The 25,248-nt window shown below is 36.8% G+C and overlaps 2 protein-coding genes across 2 annotated transcripts in view; one reads left to right on the plus strand and one right to left on the minus strand.

The window, feature by feature from the left end:
* Positions 1-25,248, minus strand: part of LOC134660672 (protein PFC0760c-like) — a 139,032-nt gene that overhangs the window by 106,192 nt on the left and 7,592 nt on the right. The window contains exons 5-7 of the mRNA XM_063516449.1: positions 20,722-21,093; positions 18,439-19,194; positions 17,588-18,207 (exon numbers count right to left, since the gene is read on the minus strand). Coding sequence (XP_063372519.1) covers positions 17,809-18,207; positions 18,439-19,194; positions 20,722-21,093 — 1,527 coding nt within the window. The 3' untranslated portion in view covers positions 17,588-17,808. The remainder of the gene's footprint in view (positions 1-17,587; positions 18,208-18,438; positions 19,195-20,721; positions 21,094-25,248) is intronic.
* On the plus strand, positions 4,133-5,290 carry LOC134661921 (uncharacterized). Its single transcript, XM_063518169.1, has one exon. The coding sequence runs from the start codon at positions 4,133-4,135 to the stop codon at positions 5,258-5,260; it is 1,128 nt and encodes a 375-aa protein (XP_063374239.1). The 3' UTR covers positions 5,261-5,290.

Consider the following 25,248-nt stretch of genomic DNA (forward strand, 5'->3'; position numbering starts at 1 on the left):
TGAACTTTTGTTTAAATTTTCTTTTCCGACTCGTGGTTATTTTCTCAAAGTGCCACTTGCACCATTCCACTAACCCTGGGTTAGCAGAGTTTACCCTGGAGTTACCATGGTTACCAGTACAATTTGACACTGAGTTAACGCTTTAACCGCTTAACCTTGGGTTAGTGGGATGGTGCAAGTGGCCCTAAGCAACTAGAAAAATAGCAATGACAGAGTCATTTTCCTGCTAATTGTAAGACCGTCACTTTCCTCATATATCTTTCTCTTTCACTCCATCATATTCTTGGTCCAAGTTATTTTAATTAATTATTTATCATCATCATTCAAATTTCGAAGGTGTTTCTTATGTCATAGTTTATTTTCTCAAAATTAAAGAAAAAGCCGACCAGAAAAATGACGCAAAAATTTCATTACAAAACTACACCCAGCGATATATGATTTAACTAAATACAATACATATTAGAAAATTATTCATACCTACATACATTCTGGAAACCGGTGTGAAAGATCTGTAACAATCGATTTTTTAAATTATCAAATAGTCGACCAAATGGGGTTTGTAAAAATTGTTGTTGGTTAAGGTACATTATATCATAAAGAACATTAAAACTAGCTACAGGTAGTATAGGATAAGCAAAGAAAATTTAATTACTCGTAATAGATTTAAAAAAATCATGAATGAGCTCATTTTTTTATAACTGGGACTGATTACGATTGTCATAACATTTTTTAAAGCAGTAGAATCTTTTATGTAGTAGGTACGTACATATTTAACTATTAATAATACCGGCAGTTATTTAAGTGGATTAAAATGTAATATACAGTTAAAGACTGAAATGATTGTAAATTTTATTAGTAAGTAAGTTAGTATTTTATAACTAATAGCAGCAACAGAGGGCATTTAAAGCTAGTATCTTTAAATTTAGTGACCGTATTCGCGTTTATTCATTAACGAGTAACGTTATCGAATGTATAAAATTATTAATAATAACTAGGAACATTAGTAGGTGTACTTTACTTAAATTTCTATAACAGTTGTGACATTGACTGTACGCTTGAAACTGTAGCACAGCCAAGCATAGTGATCAATCGCTATCTGCTCGTGTCCCACACAGTCGCGGCCGGTGAGGCACTTCAACTACATACGTGCAGTAAGTAATTGCGTAAATGCCTCTGTCATGTTCAATTAATTCGGAAACTAGTTTCCTAGGCATCTAACAATAATTACACACTCCTGCATAATTAGTACCATAGTAACTTGTCCATAAATAGCAGATAGATTTGTATATGTCTGAGTAAATTGAGTTTAGTCCGTGGTAATTGCGTGTAGTTTCTGTACGAAAAAGCGTGCGCCGGTGCGCCCTTGCAATTGACCTTGATTTAAAAACACGAAAAGAAGAATTAGAAACAAAAGATTAAACAAAAGATACTCATTAACTTGTTGACTGTGCCCAGAATTTGAAAATGGTGATATAAAATAAATAACTGAATAGGTATAGCCTGACCAGTAATATATGATAATTGTCAAGAGGGCGCTGTTATTCTCATGTATAGGGTGACAATTCAGTGTAGTATGAAAAAATTAGTTCCAGTGAAATTCCGCAACATGGCGCACCCTCAATAGATCCTGGTTCACCTATAGTTAAGTAGGTAGGTTTTATCAAGCTGAAATTAGATAAATATTTAAATTATGATTTATGATACTACTGTTGTAAAATAGATATCGCTATGATATTATATTAGATTTAATTTCCTACATTTTACCTTTAAATCTACAAATATCATCAAAAAATAAATAGGTAATAAAATAACGTAGGTTCCTACCTACTTAGGTAGGCACGTCTACAGATTTTCCATCATTGAAATGCCTTCTAAACGTAAACTAACTTATATACGAATTAGTAGAAAAAATTGGTCAAGAGCATGTCGGGCCATGCTCAGTGTGGGGTTCCGTAGTTACCATTCTGTCAGAATAAAGCTAAACGGGGGCTATTAGCAAGTATTATAATCATGTACATTACAAGCAAAAGGGAGTACTTTCGCAACACTTTGTACGTATTTTTACTAACAATAAGAAGAGAAGAGAAGACTTTTTGCAATAACTCAAAAAGGGTTAGACCGATTATGTTCGCTATAGTTTTCATTTAAAGTACCTATTTATTGAGTTTTTGTTTAACGATCTTTTTCATATCTCTTGGACCCATATTTCAAAAGTTAGAGGGGCCGGACACATCATATTTACTTTATCAAAAAGTGTTTGTTGAAGATCCTTGTTCATTTTGAAAGACCTATCCAACGATGCCCCACACTATTGGGTTTAAGCAAAAAATCAAAATCAAAAAAACCATTTTGTATGGGATTTTGTACCCAAAAAAATGTCGACTTATCCTCCTAAGGCCCAGCCATACAAATGAAAAATCCAAAATTTGACACTGAAATACCTATAGCTACCTATACCTATACCTATAGTGCGGGGAATACAGTTGATTTTATTTTGTTTGAAAATTGAACGAAACAAAACAAACGCAACTCTGTTGCAATTGAATATGATTAAAATTTAATTGTACTGAATAAGTCTAGGTAGGACCTTGGGCCTTACGAGGTTAAGTTGAAACGACACTGTGGCTAGTAATTTAACGAGATCTTTATTGCATTGAAATAAGGCCACCGAATTGCCTCTGACAAGTGTGAATAGTGTGATTACCTATTTAAACAAACACAGATGTGACGACAAGGATTATTGTTCGTACTACAGTACTAACAACAGAATAACTAGTAGTTCGCCCCGAACTGAGAACTCGCGTTTCGTATAGAACTGTATTTTAAAAATGGTAAATTAAAAATATATATAATATATATTCATATTCATATTCATATAAATGTGTAAGCCGGGCACTTTCATTTGATAAATAACAAACTCGACCATACTTTCTTGTAAAAAAATTGACCAGAATAGCAAGACCCCTCTCAAATTGCTTTTTAGCCTTCTAAGCTCTTCTAGCTCAATAACCCCGTGATCGAGCCTGCTCATAATTTAATGACTAAAATATAATGCCCACAACTACACGTTTACCGAATTTCATTTAAATTAGAACAAATTTACTTAAGTTATTGTGTATCAAACTATCCTGTGATAGTTCAGCTTAAAAACATCGAAATGCCGGGACGTGCCCCTAGCCAGCCGCGTGTCCCAAGTCGAATGTAAGAACTTCGCTTCGCTTCGCTCGCTCGTTTAATAAGAACTTCGCTTCGCTTCGCTCGCTCGTTCAATAAAATACGAAACAAATTAAAAAATTAAATTGTTCGCAGTACTCCATCTGCACAGCCATACTTGTAGTAGGTAGGTAATTCTGTAAACACTGTCTAAGAAGTGAATACCTACCTACATAAGTATGTATTTAGGCTTTAATTTACTATGAGTCTAAGTCAAGGCTTCGTGGTTAGGCCGCAATGCGCCCACATATGTACAGTACATTACCTATGTAATTAACCTAAGTAGGTATACTAGATATGTACCTATATAAGTTGTTCATTATGACCTACATATTTCACCTCTCATAAATGATCTTACTGCTATTTATTTAAAAAAAATGTGTCTTGGGTAGTTTAGATTCTAATTATAAAAATAATCTAGTTCAATCTACTTATTTGTACGGATTACGGAAATAATACCTAAACTTGTAATATTGTAGATTCATCACATAACATTGTTTATTTTTTTATTACTTGCTAATCATATACCTATATACTTATATAGGTAGGTACTTAAAATAAATAATAAACCGGTTAAATGAGTGCCGCGCACCGGGATCCTTTTTCTAACTAGTTCTAACTAGGTACCATACATTTTATCTTAATCATATCTTTTCACTTTTGGCTTCATTTGCATCGTTCTAAACTCTTGCTTACCTAAGCATGTACCTTCATAGACATAGCAGTATATCGACTTAGAATACTTTAGACCTGATCTTTTCGGAAGTTTTCTGTGATTATATCAAACGTTCTTGACGGATCTCGTAGTCAACTATTGCAATTAATAATTTGGTTTTACTAAATTATTTGATAGAGTTATTTAACGATAATCTTTATTACCAACCAATAACTACCTTTATTTTCCAACAGATCGGCCAGGATGAAAGCGACTGGTGGCAGAATATTGCTAGTGATAACCGTCCTGCTCGTCATCACGCTCTGCGTCACGGCTGCGGGATTAATGAAATCAGTATCTAACGCGAAGCGTAGCCCAGACTCATGCCACCCTCTGGTGATCGCCCACCGAGGAGCCAGCGGCTACGTGCCCGAACACACACTCGCCGCCTACGGCCTAGCCATCATGATGGGTGCTGACTACGTCGAACCCGACGTTGTCATGACAAAAGATGGACACCTAGTGGCTAGGCATGACAATGAATTGGGTCTCACTACAGATGTTAGTCAGCGCTCTGAGTTTGCCGACCGACATCGAACTCAAAATGTAGATGGAAGTGAATTGACAGGTTGGTTTACCGAAGACTTTACTCTCGATGAACTTAAGACTTTGCGAGCCATTGAACGTATACCTCAGAACCGACCTGGCAATGCACGAATGGATCGTTCATTTGACATTCCTACTGTCCAGGAAATTATTGACTTAGTGAAAAGCTTGGAAATAAGTCAACGCCGAACCATCGGTATTTATCCTGAAATCAAGCACAGCACTCACTTCCAGCGACTGGGACTAGCAATGGAAGCACCCCTTGTGCAACTTCTACACAACAATGGGTATGAAGGACGTGATGATCCTATATATATACAATCATTTGAAGTGAATAACTTGAAGGAGCTTAAAAAGATTACTGACCTCCGGCTTCTTCAGCTTTACAGCAGCGACAAATCTTCCCAACCTTTTGATCATGCTACAATAGGTACCAATCTCACTTATGGCACAATGGCTACAGCAGAAGGACTAAAAGATGTAGCGTCGTACGCATATGCCGTCGGTCCCGACAAGAGTTACATCATTCCACGCGACGAAAACGACAACCTTGGTACCACAACTACGTTCGTGACTGACGCCCATGCGGCAGGTTTGAAGGTGCATCCTTACACGTTTCGTGCTGAAAATCCTTTCCTGCCAGCTGAGTTTCGTAGCAGCGAACAATCTGATTCAGCTATTGGTAACTTTAAGGGAGAGATTAGCGCTTTTCTGGCGGCAGGTATAGACGGCCTCTTTGCTGACCAGCCTGACATACCCGCTCGGATGCGAGGACCATGTCTATAAAAGCTAATTCCTAAAGAGTAAGATATGGATAATAATTAATATAGATATGCACATTAGAATTTTATAATTGCTTATTTACTTTTCGGACCATTTGACTATGGAACTCTCTCCCTGCACCCTGTTGAGTTAAGACGTTCTCAATCTATTACCTCCTTCAAATCAAACCTTAAGGAATACTATCTTTCCCTACCTTAGTTTTATTTTTATAATAATTGACACTGTTGTTTCTTTATTTAATATAGTTTTGATGTATGTATGTATGTCTAGATGTAGGTATGTTTATGGTTATCCGTATTTAAGTATGTTTATCTTTATTAATGTTTTGTGTTGTTTAGTTATATTCAATTCGACTTTTCATATTTTTTCTTTGCGCCACCTACCGTATATTCTAATTCTTTTGTCTCCGATACCCAAAGGTTGTCTGGAAGAGATCGCTCTTAAGCGATAAGACCGCCTGTTGTTACCTCTATTGTCTTTGTTTATGTTATTGTACATTTATTGTAAACTACGTGTATGTGAGGTGTGCAATAAAGAGTATTGTATTGTATTGTATTAACTTGGTTTTTCACTGTAGGCAGGTACAAGATCAGGCGCTTACAGCCATCTCCTCTATCCTAAGCCTCTATCACTCCATTATTGCAAGGGCAAATTGACACAAGCGAAATTAAGTAATGATTTAAAGAAGATACTTTAATACTTTCATTTTGTGAAGATATGTACTCATCCCTATTTAATATTATAAATGCGAAAGTAACTTTGTCTGTCTCTGTGTTACCTCTTGACGCTTAAACCGCTGAACCAACTTAGATGAAATTTGGTATCAACTATCAAACTCCTCAAACTGACCAACATTTGTTCATCGACTTTTAAGTGTTTCGATTTTTAGTACACTTTAAAGTATATTCTAGACGTAATGTACCTATTGCGAATTTATGTTTAAAGCGTGACAAGCAACGTCAAACACACTGATGTCAGCATACATTGAAGGCAATATTTATTTTGTATGAAAAAGAGGAAGTCTAAAGGATTCATAATTTTTAAAGGTTGCTGAACAAATGTTGGTCAGTTTGAGGAGTACAGCCTTTAGTTTAATTTATTGCTCCTGTTACAGGAAGCACCCTGTATTCCTACCCGTAAAATAAAAAATACATTCTATACCTTCGGGTCAAACACCATTTTAGAAAAAGGTCACTTATTTGGACAATACGATTAAATTTAACAACTCTCCCGTTTCTCTTATTTGACTCTAAACTACCCACTGAAAAAATGTATTCCCCTTATAAAAGAGCAGCGTAAAAATTAGCTTCAGATTCCCTAAACTTTGCGATGTCTACAGGAAACACGCGAACGAATTAACCATAGGTATACAATATAAAAGGTGCATGACCATGACCCATACCTTACGTTACCCGAAAGTTACCTTAGGAATCTTTTTTTTTAATGTATTTAGAACACAAACATTCATAATAAACATATTACATATGTAGTACACAATGTACAGAAACTGAGAGGTGATACAAACAGACCTGGAGGTTCATTAACCTTTTGGACGCCGTGTCAAACACAAAAGCTGTCTCTCAGACGCCACGTCACCGAAGTGTCAAAACTGAAATTGAACTTTATGCATATGCACCTAGGTCTATGTTGCTCTGTGGTCTATGACCGATTAATACGTCTTTGGCGTTGGACCTGCGGTGCGTATATATCGGTCATTGGCGTCCAAAAGGTTAAACACAATATTAATAAAATAAAAAGGTAGATAAGAACAACGTAGTAATTAATTTAAGAATACATAACTAAGCACACAATCAAGGAACAATGAAAACGGGCCACGCTGTGTAGTAATTGCCACACAAACAGACCCATCCCCAATGCCCCTGAGTGTGCAGTAATAATATATGTCGAAATATATTAAATTGCTACAGTTAGGAATTAGGTACTAAAAGAGTTTACGTCTCACAAGCATTTTTAGACTAGACAAGGAATTATTAAAAGGATCAATATCGAACAAATGTTTATTATAGAAACTGGGGACTCGTCTGAAAAAGGTATGTCTAGCATAGTTCTTACGAGAAAAGCTCAGACTGCCGTATTCGAACTTCAAGATATTCACAAGAGACGACACGTACTAAATCCATTCTAGATACGTTATAGTTTAGATTTCAACTAGTTCTCTTTTGCAGCGCAATTCGGGCAACCAATGTCACTTTTACGATAGATCGTGTTAGATATCTATTAAGATATCTATTAGATGTGAATTAGATCTCTAAGTAATATCTTGTGGAAAACGTTCAAGAGTATCTCTAGAATCGCGGAAATGTCAAGTTTGACAGGTTAGATCTTAAACATATCGTTATCATATCTTGGCGATGTCTAAAAGATATCTAATAGATGTCTATTACAAAATCCGAATAGGGCCCCTAATCTTAATAATTTCGGTTTAACGTAAATTGTAAGTACCTAGGTAGTATTAATTAAGATACACATACATAGTTATAATTAGATGAGTGCCTTAAATTGTAGGTATACGAAAGTTAAGAAATTGAATGAAAGTGTTGAATTAAAAAGTATTATAAAACAATAAAATTAGTTATTATTTTAAGGTCGTTTATAATACATAATTAACCTTTTAACCGCCAGCAATTTTTGATAGAGCGTGCTTGTGTCGCCACCGACAGTAAAGGTGACAGTCACAGTCACATCTGTTCATTTTACTATGGAAATTGACAGTAACAGCGACGCGTTCAGTACCAATAGTGCAGCTGCGGTCAGAAATGGAATGTTACCCTAATTGTACCACGCAGAGTAAAGTTGGCATAGTTACGGGAGTTATAAATGTGCTGTAAAAACCAAATCAGATCTTTGTCTTATTTATCACTTATCAGACTGTGGCGAAATGAGCTGGATATGTAATGTGTTATATATCAGACTCTGGCGGTTAAAGGGTTAATAAATATTAGAAAATCAGAATACCTATAGTTCTTTTTTTAACCGACTTCCAAATCTGAAATCCTCTTCCGGTTATCAATTCGGTTGTAAGTAGGTATAGCTGGTCAAGCAAATCTTGTCAGTAAAAAGCGGCCAAGTGCGAGTCGAACTCGCCCATGAAGGGTTCCGTATTTAGGCGATTTATGACGTATAAAAAAAGCTACTTACTAGATCTCGTTCAAACCAATTTTCGGTGGAAGTTTACATGGTAATGTACATCATATATTTTTTTTAGTTTTATCATTCTCTTATTTTAGAAGTTACAGGGGGGGGACACACATTTTACCACTTTGGAAGTGTCTCTCGCGCAAACTATTCAGTTTAGAAAAAAATAATATTAGAAACCTCAATATCATTTTTGAAGACCTATGCATAGATACCCCACACGTATGGGTTTGATAAAAAAAAAATTTTGAGTTTCAGTTCGAAGTATGGGGAACCCCAAAAATTTTTTTTTTTTTCTATTTTTCTGTGAAAATCTTAATGCGGTTTACAGAATACATCTACTTACCAAGTTTCAACAGTATAGTTCTTATAGTTTCGGAGAAAAGTGGCTGTGACATACGGACGGACAGACAGACGGACAGACGGACAGACAGACAGACAGACATGACGAATCTATAAGGGTTCCGTTTTTTGCCATTTGGCTACGGAACCCTAAAAAGCCGCAAAATTCAAATTTTCTATGGGACGAAATCCTTTCGCGCCTACATTTTTCGAATTTGCCGCCTTTTTCTAATGACAAGGTCTGCTTGACCAAGTATATGGTTTATAGGTGTTTGTGTTTTTTTTGTTATAGGTGTTTTTTTCTTATCTTTTTATTAAAAATCACCATTGAAAAATAAGTCATACAGCAAATAAGGCCCACTTGCACCATTCCACTAACCCGGGGTTAAGCGATTAAACCGTTAACCCAGTGTGAAATTGTACTGGTAAGCATGGTAACTCCAGGTTTAACCGGTTAACCCCGGGTTACTAAATGGGTTTGTTCCTGGTTCGTCGTATTCCAGTTTCGTCGTATTCCTGTTTCGTCGGATTCCTGATTCGTCGAAATGTGCTAAAAATGCTAGAAAAAGTACGATCACTGGTGATTACATTAAATCTTCATATTTAGGTAGTAAATACTGGTTTACTGCACGACATATTTAATTATATGTATATAATTCCCACGAAACAAGAATACGACGAATCAGGAATCCGACGAAACAGGAATACGACGAAACAGGAATACGACGAACCAGGAACAAACCACTAAATGGTGCAAGTGGCCCTAAGTATGTTAGAATTATAAATCATAATTATACGATCTTTTACATTCATAATAAGTAATATAAACTATTTTTTAAAGCGTTTTTCAATATTTTTAAATAAAAAGACACGTCAAGATTGTCTTCTTTCTAATGCTAAAAAAATAACAATGTACCTTAAGTATATTCGTATTTAATTTTTTTTTATATGTATAATGGATAGTTTCACTCACTATGTGAAACCGCTTGATAATTTTTGTTCAACCATGATTCAATATACTTAATACCTATAATAAATTATTGTGTTGAATGTTGAATGCATGGGGCATTCAAAAGTGTTGGGTAGGTGACGCGTATGGCAGCTTCCTTACTCTTGAGTTGTGAACTTGTGAATGATTCACAAGTTGTAAATGCAATGTTATGAAAAACTTCTCATGATGATTCTGATAAGGAATAAAACCGGCCAAGTGCGAGTCGAACTCGCGCACGAAGGGTTCCGTACCATAACGAAAACGGCAAAAAAATCATGGGTGTTGTATGGGAGCCCCACTTAAAATATTAATTATTCTGTATTTGTTGTTATAGCGGCAACAGAAATACATATTACGGTTCATGAGATACAGCCTGAGGGGCTACCGCGAAAGCCGAAATTCGCAAATTGCGGGGATCTTTCTCATTTACTCCAATGAAGGCGTAATTAGAGTGACAGAGAAAAATGCCCGCAATTTGCGAATTTCGATTTTCGCGGTTATAGCCCTAGTGACAGACAGACGGACAGTGGAGTCTTAGTAATATGGTCCCGTTTTTACCCCTTTTTGGGTACGGAACCCTAAAAAGTAGAAGGAATTTTTTTTACGTTCGCACCATGTTCGCATCTTCGCTCGCATTTGATCAAACCAAAAGTTCGCAAATTACCGGCAACTTTCTCTGTCAATCTAATTACCCAACACCAGCGCCACCTTTCGAATAGTGTCTTCTATGCTTGCTTTTAGCTTGTACAACAGTTGCTAGACATAAAATAAAGATGACACCTTTATTTAACACCACTGTCACCACTGAAGCCATTCATTTTTTTAGTTTACAACACTAGCACAAACACAGAACCAGAACAGAGCCGTCAAGCTTTGGATTCCTCCGAAAACGGTGCCGTGTGCCGTCATATGACGGCCGTCATATAGCGGCCGCAAAAGACGGCCGTCTTTACGGTGGCGACATGTGGAAAGTACCACGGCGTCATAACACACCGTCATCCACCAAGGTCAAAGCGGCAAATTTGAAAAATGTAGGCGCGATGGGATAACGTCCCATAGAAAATTTTAATTTCGCGCCTTTTCCTACTGACAAGATTTGCTTGATCATCTATAATTTACTTGGAGGATGAAATATCATCAGAAGAGGAAAATAATCGTAGTACGGAATCATTTATTCAAATCTCGTGTCATTTATTCAAAATGGCGTCACCGCTATCTAATAAAACGTTCACGAAACTATCGACACCGTCATGACGGCCGTCATCTTACGTTACGTTGACAATCAACGTAACGTAACGCCGTCTAGGAAACCGCGCCATCTTGTTTACATAGACAACGTTCTAGTGACGTCAGTCAACGCTATATAGCGGCCGTAATATGACGGCACCGTTTTCGGAGGAATCCAAAGCTTCAGAGCCAGAGAGAATCACTTCGTTCGTTCTTTGGTCTATTTCGTCTACATATTTTGCTTTCTTTAGCACAGAGGGCCTCCCGCGAACTACGTTCGACGTGTTGCCTCTCTGTCGCACTTGTGAATTCGTACGTAAGTTTTACCTTTACTATACAAAATTGTCTGCAAATGGCAACATTGAATGAGCGAAAAAAGGAAATGTTTTTTTTTGTCTTGAGTTGTTCCGTTCCGTCATGAGGGCATGGCATGAGGAATTAGCGTATCGCCGGTCAGTTTCCTAATTCGTCAATTTTGCTGATTCAACAGTTTAATGATTAGACTGTTTCTTAATTCGCCAATTTCCTTTTTTGCCAGTTTCACTAAATTGTCAGAGCCCCTATTAAGCCAGTTTCTTGAGTCGCAAACTTCCTTATTCCTCAATTATCTTAAGTTGTCAGTTTTGCTATTTCGTCATTTTCCTAATCCGTTACTTTCCTTGTTCATCTGATACTTTAGTTTGTCAGTTTTCCCATCTCATCATGTTTATGATTTGCTACTTTTTTGGGGTTCCGTAGTAAACTAGGAACCCAGCTGTTTTTAAGGCGATCTTAAGGCGATACAAGACATATTTTTGTACTCAGCTAAAAGTCACGAAATGTAAGTTGAAACATCAATGAAGCATCAATAGGTTCATCTTTTGATTCTGCATCAAGCCTTGGTCTCTTGCTACTTGCCACACGACCCTGAAATCACCTTTAATTTTTAAATACCCGAAACACGACTATAAGACCCTGGCAACTAGTGAAACTGGCGAATATAGAAACCGATTATCTAGGGGAAATGACCATTTGACCAAACTGACGCAACTTTCCTTATGTGCTAATTAAATTAGCACATAAGGAAACTAGCAAATCTACGAAACTGAAGCCTAGCAAAACTGGCGAAAGAGTAAACTGAAGGTTTAGGAAAATGACCCACTAGCGAAATTGTCAACCTAGTGAAAATGACCAGAAGGTAAACTGTTGAATCAGCAAAATTGACGAATTAGGAAACTCAAACGTCAAATTGGTGTGAAACATATGAACAGTGCAAAGATTATCAGGAAAAATATTGAAATCAGTGCAGTGGCGTAGCTAGAGGATATGGCACCCGGGACAGGCACCAAATTTGCGCCCCCCCCCCCCCCCCCTCCCCAAACGAAATGAACTAACGAAAATACTTTTTACTTATTAAAGTTTACTTTTGATTTAGACAAATAAGTAAGTGTTTTTTTAGTCCATCGGTGGCTAACAAGCTTACGACTCACCTGATGGTAAGCGGTTACCGCATCCTATGGACGTCTACACTCCAGGGGCGTTACATGCGCGTTGCCGACCATTTTAAAACTTATACACTTCTTTTTTGGATATCTCCTTAGACTTGATGATTCAATATCGCTTGTAAGTTTGGGATCGTAGACTATTCATAGCGCGCCTTTGGACTGATTTGAAGGGACCAAGGTGGCATCTAGGTGCTCCTGCCCAAAGGTGACAGCAGTACTCATTATATGGGATCTGTCCATGGTCGTACGCAGCATTTTTTAAGGGGTGGGGCAGAAGTAGGGGAGGCTGGGGACGTTGTAACAGGGTACGGTTGAAAAAGAGATTCTTAGCTTATGGTCAGAGACCAGGGTGGGACAACTGCCCCACCTTGCCCCACCGTGGGTACGCCTATGGATCTGTCTGCCCCAGAGTAAAGTATCGCCTCCCTTTATTGAGCACACAGAGTCTTTTGGATACGAGCGCAGCCTACCCAGCAACGTTGCTACGAAATGATTGGACGTCACTGATGGAGATGTCAACACCGAGGCTCCCAATACTCCCTGACGTGGGAAGAATTGAGCCTTGAAAATGAGGTTTTATTAGCGGTAAGTAAACGCGCAAAATTGAGCCTTGGTGGGATTGAATTGGACTAAATTCTCCCGATCCCACACCGAAACTCTGGATAGAATGATTAGAATGCTCTCAATACCTGACACGCACGGCATGAGTTATACAGGTTGGTCCAAGCCTTGCCGTCCAAAATTTTTTTTTAGATTCCTCACGCTGTGGGCTATCAGAATATGTAGGTATGTTAGCCGACTTTTCGTAGTTTTCGAATTATGATTTTTATTTTTATTACTTTTAACTTTTGTTGAGAAATTCCGGGGTGAAGCAATTATTTATTAAAAAAAACTATTGAATTTTTTTGAATATTTCTTTCTGTAACATAATCCTTCACAAACGGCGCAGTTGCTAAAAAAAATCAGCATCCTCACTTGGCTGAGTTGGGAAAAAAAGACAAAGTTTTACGTTGAAGCACGTCAAGCTTAGATGTTGCCCTTACCTAAATAAATAAAAAATACAAGCGATTTCGAGGACTTTTCGTTATTTTAGAAACCGCTAGACCCTACGTTTTTATAAAAGGTCAAAAAGTGATACTTAATAGTCATAATTTGTCAGAGTCGCCGGTCAAAGGAACTGAGGTGGAAAGCTTCCAAATTAGTAATTCATTACAAAAATCCTCTTTTGTTATTTCTACTATTATTTAAATTATTTTATGGGGTCACTTCCCCATCGCTATTTTATGTTATCAGTGCAAATACCACGAACAATTATTAGAAGGCATAAAAGTAACGCAAAGCTTCACCCCGGAATTTCTTAACAAAAGTTAAAAGTTAAACTCGAAAACTACGAAAAATCGGCCCCATATATATATGGGGTATATTCTGATAACCAACGACGAGGATTCTAAAAAAAATTATGGACGTCAAGGTTTGGACCACCGTGTATACAGGGTGGCTAAAAAATAACTGCATTTCCGTTGCCAGGGAGGTTTTGCGATTATACTGAGCAATTTATACTATGAGATCAACCCCTAAGTCGCGAAAAAAAAATTTGACTGTTTCCTACATTTTGGCTGGTCCATTTTCTATGGGAGGTCTTTTGCCGATTTTGGCGCCCCCCCCTTAGACGGCGCCCGGGGCACGTGATGTCAATAATTATGATGTCAATATTATTAACTGATTAAACCAAACATGCGCACAACAAATAAAGCATTTAAATTTAACATGGTAGAAATTGTAGTAACATTGAATATGAATTGGTATCCCAAACTTTTCGTGTATTTTCAAAATACGTAAATGGCGCCGCTCAGAATTTATTCGTAAAATATTTAAAAAAAATGGTTAAAAAAATGTTGTGTGAGGGGTTGTAGAAGTGAAAGCTATGCTGATTGTTGAATATCTTTTCACAGGTAAGTCACAATTATTCAATTTTACGATAAAAATACAAAACGATATTGTCAAACTCATTAGGGTGACTATGATGGCGGCACGATGTGGATCGATCTTGCAGAATTATTATTACGTACTTAATGTAAAAAAAGTTTACATAAATAGGTATATCTTTATTTCGGCATGTTTAATTATTTGAGTGACGTAATGAGAGCTATATAATTGCCAAAATTTAAATCCAAAGTCCTTAAACATTACAGATTCATATTTATGTGATTTAAACATACTTAATATTTAATTACTGAAACGTTGGTTCAAACTATTTACATATATGTAATCGATTCTATATAGACTGAATACACATTTCCGTCTGTAGACAAGGCGGCAAATTTGAAAATTTTGTTGCAATAACAGATCTACGATGAGTACGATGGCGCTTACGCTTAATGAATAGCTGAAGTGTGCAAAAGGGAAGCCATCACGTATATGAACACACCATGAGTATGATATTGATAGTGATAGGTAGTTTGTAAAATTATTAAGAGCATAAATAGTGAACCAAAAGGGCCCTCCACACCCGTGCGCGATTCGCGGCGCGAAGCCGCGATTTACGCACATAGTCTAGAGGGGGCTAAAGAGAATTTAGAATTCTCTTTGATCTAACTCTAATATGCTTATCTTAGGCCCACTTGCACCATCCCACTAACCCGGGGTTACGTGGTTAAACCGTTAACCAAGTGTCAAATTGTACTGGTAACCATGGTAGCTCCAAGTTTAACCGGTTAAACCCGGGTTAGTGTAATGGTGCAAGTGGGCCTTAGTGACAAGCGCCTTAGTTAAAAACTGTAATAGACGGGCATACCGGTCCACGACCCTGGATATCTGTCTCGCTCTCACATATAGCTGTGTTTTTAATGGACGTACGGCGGACCACCTTCGTCACAATTATAGCTGGTCAACCAAATTTTGTCATTAAAAAAAGGCGCGAAATTCAAATTTTCTATGGGACGATATCCCTTCGCGCCTAAATTTTTCAAATTTGCCGCCCTTTTTCTACTGTCAAGATCTGGTTGACCAAGTATAACAATGATCGCGATCCAATACGCTCATCCCATCTGTAACAGCTTTTATAACTGACTTACTTAATTAAAGTGGTATCCAGACGGGACTGATCAAATCAGTCGATTTGATCAGGAAATTTGCATTCCATAGATAATCACTATGAAAATTGGCATTTATGTGTCTGCACCTGCTGATTCGATCGGAGAATTTCATCAGATTGGCGAAAAATTGTCTTGTCTGGATACCACTTTAGTAAGGTTGTGTGAAGCGTTTTACAGAAGAGAAAAAAATCTATATCCATCCCTTTTCTGGAGCATTTATACTAGCATAGGGAAAAGACAGTATGATTCTCTACGACTATGCACGAATGAGAATAAATTTTGGCCAAACTATACATTTAAACTTATCCTAATATCCCACATACATATGACTTATGGTCACCCTAATTAGAACGAGATGCAAGGCTCTGGTTTGACTTCTCATGTGGACACACTTTTTGGCCCGTGTACTCGATCCAGTTTATTCTCTAGGTCCGTGCATGAGTGACAATGATAAATAATAACAAACGTCAAATTTGGCATTTGCCAGTGTTACCAGCCTCTTTCGTTTTAAATCATCTCCAAACGTCACCGATAATCGCATGCCATTTGTAGTACATTGAGGTATTTGATCGAATCGTTGAAGGCACATCACATGCGTTAAGCGCTTTACAAACTTTACTTAATTCAGTAACGTTAGGGACGGTGCAATATGTAAATATCTCTACCGTGTCTAACGTATAGTTGTCTCCCTGTCGTCAGTTACTGAGACGTGTCCAGACGAGAACATTATTTCGCCAATCTGATTAAATTGTGTGATCAAATCAGGACGTGCGGACGCAAACGCCAAATTTGGCTCGCCGATTTCAATCCGATTATGACCAATATTAACCGATAAAATGGGGTGCGGACGCAAGAATACCAATTTGTGACGCTAGTATTTTCGTTTCGAAGCATTTTTTAACTTTGAGGGCTCAAATATCACCATAAGTCTTAAATTGGAGATTGACGCCAATTATTATCCTGATCAAATCGGTCGATTTGCCCAGCCCGTCTGGACACAGCTATAACCAGTTAAAAAAAACCGTTGCTGAAAAGGTAAAATTAATAAAAATACAAGTAGCGTACAAATCATTTTATTACAAACAAAAAATAAATAAATAGGGAGTTATCGTCGTAATCTAATTAAGTGAGGCTAATCAGAAAATAAATAAAATAGTAATTATTGCACTTATAAGAAAATAAATAAAATAACATGATTAGGGTTTGCAATCCGGATCCGAAATGTATGAAATTATCCGGATCTGGATCCGGATCCGCGGATATTCCCATACATTTCGGAACCGTCGTGCAAACCCTAAACATGATCCAAATAAATCTAAAAATGAAATACACTAAAATTGAAATCGTTAAAAATAAAACTTATCATAAAAAGTACATTTAAAATTGTCCCTGCCTAAAAATCTGCTATTTTTTAGTCTCGTGTGGCGTCTCTGAAACTTTAAAATGATGTGATTTTGAAAAATTGTATCGTCTCTCAAGAACCATAAATAAAATTATAAAAACATTGTGTGATATAAAACAAACTAAGTAGACTAAAACGATAAAATGAATTAGATTTAAGTAAAATAAACTTATAATATTTTTACGCAATAAACTTACAAAAACTATTTTACACATTTATAAAGTAGGTACTTGGAGATAGACAAAGAAATGTCTTCAGAGATTTTGACAGCACCCGCAGTGCAGGCGTAAACCTTTAAGGCCTGTGCACACCGGCTGCGTGTGCGTGACGTGCACTGTTGGATGTTGGAGCCGCACACGCACACGTCACGCAAGCGGTGTGCCGTCTCTCATAAGGATCTGTATACTACAACGCCGCACGCGCACGTGCACGTCACGCACACGCAGCCGGTGTGCACAGGACTTTATACGTCTATTTTAAACGTCAAATTTCTATGAAATTATGACGAATAACACCTGCACTGCGTGTGCCGTCAAAATCTCTGCACACTTTTCTTGGTCTAACTCTATACTGCTATGAAAAACATTTTCACCGCACCAACTCGAAGCAACTATTAAATGTAAAATATCAAACAAAATCAAACCAAATCAAATCCAAATGAATGTTATTAAATATTTATCATCCAAAATCATCATTTAAAAGTAAATTCAACCAGCAAACATAGGAAAACAACTCAAAATTTGCATTTGATTACTTTGCCTCACATGTGAATAAAATGCAACTTTGCTATCAGTTTTTGAAGTGCAAAGTAAGCCTTTCCGAGCTGGTGTGGTGAAAAAACATTTATCGTTGAACTATGCATATCTATGCCATATCAGATTACGATGCCTCCAACCCCTGACATGCTCTTCTCTGTTTTGGGCACAGTTCGGCACTTTGCAATCGCATACCATACACCGCAGCGTACCTGTCGCTGTAACTTCATATGGATGTTCAATTTTGGTACCAACGATTGTATCAATCTTTTTTATCGCACCTACAGCATTAGTTACATTTTTATCATTAGATACTCGATCGCCATCTTGAATCTCACTATCGGGTTTCTCAGTTGTGACTTCTTTTTTACTTATTTCAGTCTTGCTGGTGTAGAGATCTTTTTTTATAGTGTGAAGTAGGACCCGCTTGTGTTTATCCAGGTTTTCGTTTTTAATCTTCAAGTTGCATAGAATGCAATGGCGGTACGATTCGTCTATCTAAAAATATATAACAAATATTAGTGATGCACAGATTTAAAATATTTCATTTTACTATTGTGGAAGTACCTAACTAGATAATGGAATGGGTAAATAAATGGACGGAAACTACATTTGCTAATTTCTTTCGAGTTTTTTATAATCATAAATCTTTCTTTTTTCGATCAATTGTGTAGATTATATCAAACTGCTTAAAATACTACAAAATACATAAGAATTAAAATGCATTACCTTTCTTAGATAATGTTGATCATTTCCTAAGTCTACGACTCTACGCATATGTTTTGGATCGTATTTGTGTACCTCAGCCTCTTCGAAATTTAAAATGCAATCACAAACTATGCAGTTCAATCTTCCGCCGTAGTTCGTCCTATCAAAACTGTGAAAATGATCACTGTAAATACCTATTATTTCATCATTCATCATTATACGTATCACGTTTGACCTTTCGTTGAACTCGAAATGACATTTGCTATCTATAAATTTACGAAGTTCATTTCCATAATCTTTTGTATCATGTTCATGATGATCGTTAGTTTCAAATTTTTTTACTGTGTTGATTAGGTCATAGGGGCTGGTGCAATTTTCTATCACAACTTTAGCTTCGACAGTTTCTACATTGTTAGTAGCTAGAACGTTCTGATCTTTCGTTAATTGAATACTATTAGGTTCGTCAGCGCTTATAGTGCTTATGTTAACTTGGTTGATTTCAACATTATCAACATTTAACTCTTGATCCGCATCATGATTTTCGGAATGACAATCAGATTCATAATCCTTGATTGATTGATTGATTACTGAGGGGCTGTGTTGTATTTCGGTGCCGTCTCTTGCAATGACGTCTTCATCTTCAATAACTTTTGTAGTAGTGCTCCTAGTAAACAATCTTTTACCAAATTTATGAGAAAATAACTCCTTGTGTGTTGCCACGTTTATGTTTTCAATTTTCAAATTGCACAAAATACAGTGGCTGTGTGTTTCGTTGATCTGAAAATTAAATTTTACTATTATGTTTTTGATTTGTAACTTGTAAGGAGTTTAGTTTTTTACATTCTAAATTTACTCAATCTACTTATCTTAAATGTCTCAAGACCTGGGTGATATTTAAAATTTATATTGTTATTTAAAATATAATAATTTTGTTGCGAGTAGGTACACCTAGGTATAAAAAATTACATTTATCTTAAAAAACTAAAAACACTCGACGTATCAATAAAATCTATTACCGTAGAGTTTCCTATCTTCACCTGGGTTTTGACACTTTTCCTAAAAAATCTCTCAAATTTGAAAGCATTTTAATCCGTTAAGGCGAAAAAACGTTTTTTAGTGTTCCTAACTATCAGTATTCACAATTGAAACTTTGAATTTCATTGGTTAAGTTGGTAAAAAATGGCCTCAAAGGCAATAGGCGATGTTTGGGTATTTTTCCCAATCTTCGCCTACGGCATGCTTTACCGCTAATAATACACTTTTCTGTGACTAACACATGTTAAGTCGTATCTATTTGGAATGTGCTACTATACTATGAACCTTAATTACACCAGACTAGCCATATTTTAAAAAAACGGTGTAGTAGGCGAAGTTTGGTAACAGTCTGAAGTTGGTTTCATACATTTTCTATAACGAAGCTAGGGCTGCCAAAAATTAACCAACATGCCAAATAAAGGGGAGTAATGGTTTATAAGTAAAAAAATATAATTTTTAACAAAAATATTTAATATTTAAACCTGGCTCGCTAAGCAACTTCTGTTGCTGACTGTACAAAAATATTTAAATTTGGAAACAAGTAATGCCATCCACCACCAATAGGGTATTTGACTACTAGTCAAATCAGTTTCTTTTTTCGAACTGTCAAAACGATTTTGCTACTATGGGGTTTATTATGTAACATTAGCATGTGACGTCACAATCAAGTTACCTATTGTTTATAGTTTTATACCGGTTTTAAAATATAAATTGTGTCTAAAAAATAACTGCTGTCTACGTTTCTCTATTAACCTTATGATGCTTTATTTCATGCATGGTGTAAAATAATTTATTTGAAATACTTACAGTCAAATACCCTATTAATGTGGTAAAACAAATTTGACAACCCTAGGGGTAGGCGAAATTTGGCAACAAGATGGACGCAAAGTACCTTCACCAATGTTTTATCCAATTGTGACTTCTAAACGTAAGCTAGCCATTAAATAATAGTTTCATATGAAAAAGAAATAGTTATAGTATATAATCATGTAAAGAGTTTAACATTACCTGGTCTGTATCACTGTTAAAAACCGAAGTTCAAACACTGGCTTAAAAAAACGTGTGGTCGGCGTCGCGAAAAAACCTCACTGAACGTAAACTGTGTGAAGTTAGCCGCAGATTGTTCGAAGAATGTTAACACCCGTAAAAAATACTTTGTATTTAGTAGTTTTATGTAAGGCTTACATTAGAAACATTTTGTTAATGGCAACTTTTGTCAAAGTAGGCGAAAATAGGGAGCCCAGGCAAAGATACGAAACTCTACGGTACCTCTCTGATATAATGGCCATCTTCTCCTAAGTTCGCGATTTTCTGCATATGTTTCGAATCAAATTTATGATCATCACCATGTTCTTCATCGAAAACCGAATCGCAAACCATACATTTTATTGTGCCTTTGTCGCTCAGTCTGTTATAACCGTGAAAACGGTCACTATACGTTTTTAAAATACTGCCTTTTATTTTTATTTGAGCCATAATATAAGTTTCTTTGAATTCGAAAGAGTCTTTATCGTCTATATATTTGCGTAGTTCTTCTGCATATTGCTGTGAGTCATATTTTACTATATTTTTCTTTATTTCCTCTTGTTTGCTTTCTATGTTGTCTTCTTCCGGTTCTGTTGTTAGTTGTTCGATTTTTGCCTGTGCAATAATTAAAATGTATTGTATTAGAAACTTATTCCAATTATTGATAGTATGTTTGACACCTCTACTCGTATTACTAGTAATGCTTTTGGGACAGTGTTAAGCACTTTGATATATACGTTACTTTAAGTATTTATTAGGCAAAACTATGCCCTCCCATCCCGAAGGCCGTATAATTCTTTTCCAAGCGATATCATAGATGGCGCTATATGTCACAATGGACGATAACGAAATTTTTATCCTACAGATTAAGATGGATTAAGAGACATTTAAAGTGTCATAAATTAGAAACATTATAAATGAAATATAAACATTAATAACAACACGAATTCAATGCATTAATTTTCAAAATTTGAAATCACAATTATATCGCGACTGACTACGTTATGAGCAACAGCGCAGGACAGTTATGTGGCGCAGCGCAGGGCAGTTGTCACTAGTGACAATATTCAATATTACTTCGACAGCTAGATGGAGCCACCACGATACTAATATGTGAAGTTTGATTTAGAATAATTACATTTGAGTTATATATTACGAAATTTTGTACAAAATTTTAAAAAAATAGATCGGTCAATAAACATGCCTTATCTAAATGAGTACCTATTTTAAAGTAGGCCTGACGTTAAAATATAAATTATAAAACTCGTAGGGCGATGTCTTTCAAAACAAATGAATGCTTTGTTTTTAAACATAATGCAAGTTTTTATTTCGCTTGATGTCCAAATCAAACGCGCATTTTACTCCTTTATTGACCGAAGCGTTTGCGAAGGTCTCCGTTTTAACTCGGGCCAAATTACGTATGAGGAGAACGTACTCCTCGGTGTAATTCTCAACCGATTCTCATCAAATTTTGTTACCAGATTCTAGGATAAAATAGTTTTTTTTTCGATCCGATTATTTCTAAATTGCGGAAACAAATATGTAGTCGTATCAATATCATAAGAGCTTTTCTTTTCTTTTTGAGATATAGTTTACAGTGCTTGGCAAAAATCTAGAAATGTTGTAATGGTGTAGGCAGTATTTAGATATGTATTGTAGGTTTTTACTCGAGAATAAGTAGCCAAATTTCGTCAAATTAGCTTAAGTGCTATCATGGCGCAGTTTGCAAACAGTTGCTTTGATGCATGGAGGGGCGAAGTTCGATCCCCAGTAAAGTATGCGGCTAACTTTTTGTAAAATTTTACACTTAAATTTTGTATTATTATTTGTGACGTTATTTATGAAAAGGGACCTTATTGTCGATGGCGCTTACGCCATTATTAACGATCCTCCGATGTAAATACAATGCCGCGCGACGCTGTGCGGCGTAAGCGCCATCGACAATAAGGTCCCTTTTCATAGATAATGCCCCATTTGTGCAAAGTACGGGCTAAACGTATTCGTTTCATTTTTCCAATCTTTTATTTAACTTTTTGATAATTTGTGACGTTATCTATGAAAAGGGACCTTATTGTCGATGGCGCTTACGCCATTATTAACGATCCTCCGATGTAAATACAATGCCGCCGACGCTGTGCGGCGTAAGCGCCATCGACAATAAGGTATCTTTTCATAGATAATGACCAATTTGTGAAAAGTACGGGCTAAACGTATTCGTTTCATTTTTCCAATCTTTTATTTAACTTTTTGTTAATTTGTGACGTTATCTATGAAAAGGGACCTTATTGTCGATGCCGCTTACGCCATTATTAACGATGCTCCGATGTAAATACAATGCCGCGTGACGCTGTGCGGCGTAAGCGCCATCGACAATAAAGTCCCTTTTCATAGATAATGCCCCATTTACTTTTTCTAAATAATTCTAAACGGCGTACCCATATATTTTTAGGGTTCCGTAGCCAAATGGCAAAAAACGGAACCCTTATAGATTCGTCATGTCTGTCTGTCTGTCTGTCTGTCCGTCTGTCTGTCCGTCTGTCTGTCCGTCTGTCTGTCCGTCCGTATGTCACAGCCACTTTTCTCCGAAACTATAAGAACTATACTGTTGAAACTTGGTAAGTAGATGTATTCTGTGAACCGCATTAAGATTTTCACACAAAAATAGAAAAAAAAAACAATAAATTTTTGGGGTTCCCCATACTTCGAACTGAAACTCAAAATTTTTTTTTTCATCAAACCCATACGTGTGGGGTATCTATGGATAGGTCTTCAAAAATGATATTGAGGTTTCTAATATCATTTTTTTCTAAACTGAATAGTTTGCGCGAGAGACACTTCCAAAGTGGTAAAATGTGTGTCCCCCCCCCCCCTGTAACTTCTAAAATAAGAGAATGATAAAACTAAAAAAAATATATAATGTACATTACCATGTAAACTTCCACCGAAAATTGGTTTGAACGAGATCTAGCAAGTAGTTTTTTTTTAATACGTCATAAATCGCCTAAATACGGAACCCTTCATGGGCGAGTCCGACTCGCACTTGGCCGCTTTTATTTATTCAGTTTTAAGCTATGCTCGCGAGGTCTACAGCTCACAGCGCCACTAGTTTATTAATTTCCTTAAGTTGTCAATGAGGATCGGCTTAAACCGCGAAAATCAAAGTTTGTTAACTTCATGAGTTAGAACAAACTAAAATTGACAGCGATTTTGATAGCACAGACAGACTGTGCAAGTGTTTTTTTAATTTCACAATTTAATAGAAGTTTGAAGTTTAAAATAACATTAATATGTAGCTTGGTATGACTCATTCAACTATCTCTGTCACTCGAATTACGACTTTAGTAAAAGATAAAGATGCCCAAACTTCGTAATATGGGGCATTATCTATGAAAAGGGACCTTATTTTCGATGGCGCTTACGCTGCACAGCGTCGCGCGGCATTGTATTTACATCGGAGCATCGTTAATAATGGCGTAAGCGCCATCGACAATAAGGTCCCTTTTCATCATAGATAACGTCACATATTCGGTGTTCGCGGGTCACGGGGCCTGCCTAGTCAAATTTTTGTTGACGGACAGACTCCGAAAATACTGCACTCATGACTACGATGGGTACCTAGTATGGGGGTGGTCATGATTTGGGCATGGACTGGCCACGGTGTGACATGGGCGTTAGCCTTGAAAAAAATGCCACCTAGGTGCAGGGATCGGAACCGGTTTTTTGCAAAAACCTAGAAATAACCATATTTTTTGAATTATTTTATACTCGAAATGTAGGACTCAGTTGTGTTTTTAGGTTACGACTTCGTATTATTAGATTGCCCAATTAGAAATGAAGTAATTAGCAAAGAACGAAAAAATACCGTTTCCGTTCCCATACAAAAAATACCGGTATCCGATCCCTGCCTAGGTGTTTGTATTTCCAATGCAAGGTCATGACCGCCACGACCGGTCAAAAGTCGATGTTCCGCTTCTAAACTGAACACAGTACGCATTTGCAAACTTGAATTGACGACACGGCGTGTTATATCTATAGGTTTGTATTTATTTTTAATTTAATACGAGTATGTCCTCAATTGCTTATTCGATTTCAAATAGTTCGGAACTTCGTATGCGCAGCGTCTCAAGGCCGCACAGCGACGTGCACGCACACACACAGATTTCTAAGGTGCGTCGTACGTGTGCTTAGGAAAACTACCATACAACTAGGTACATAGGCGTGAACTCCACAGTCATTCGTGCCGTCCTCTTACAGCATGCACGGTTTGAAACTGCTCACCGTGAGTCGGTTAAGGTGGGATCAGACGGTTCACTCGGATGAATGTTCACTTGAGTGAATGTTTCATTTTCCTTTCATTCCACGTTCACACGGCTGCTGGAAAGATTATTAATTTTTTTCTTTTCTTTCACTATGGCGTCGAATGAAGTTGTGGGTCTTGGTATAAGTTTAATTTGTGATCATTTAATAAAGATTTTTTACACAGATTGAGTATAGTAGGTACTTTTCAAACTCGATGGGTAGGGTGACAGGCTTAGAGGATATAATCAAACGGAGACGCCTTGTCTGTAATTTTCTGTACAAAACAGTCTGCCGATTTTTGCGGGGGAGGGGAACGTCAAATGTATGCGTAACGTAAAAATAGCCATGTCAGATAAACGTCAGTCCATACATTGTGTATTTTTTTTTTAATACCACATAGGTGGCAAACAAGCATACGGGCCGCCTGATAGTAAGCAGTCACCGTAGCCTATGGACGCCTGCAACTCCAGA

This window comes from Cydia amplana, chromosome Z, assembly GCF_948474715.1.
Source record: "Cydia amplana chromosome Z, ilCydAmpl1.1, whole genome shotgun sequence".
Classification (NCBI taxonomy): domain Eukaryota; kingdom Metazoa; phylum Arthropoda; class Insecta; order Lepidoptera; family Tortricidae; genus Cydia; species Cydia amplana.

Coding starts and splice junctions, on each gene's coding strand:
- LOC134661921 (XM_063518169.1), top strand. CDS start 4,133: ATGAAAGCGACTGGTGGCAGAATATTGCTAGTGATAACCGTCCTGCTC.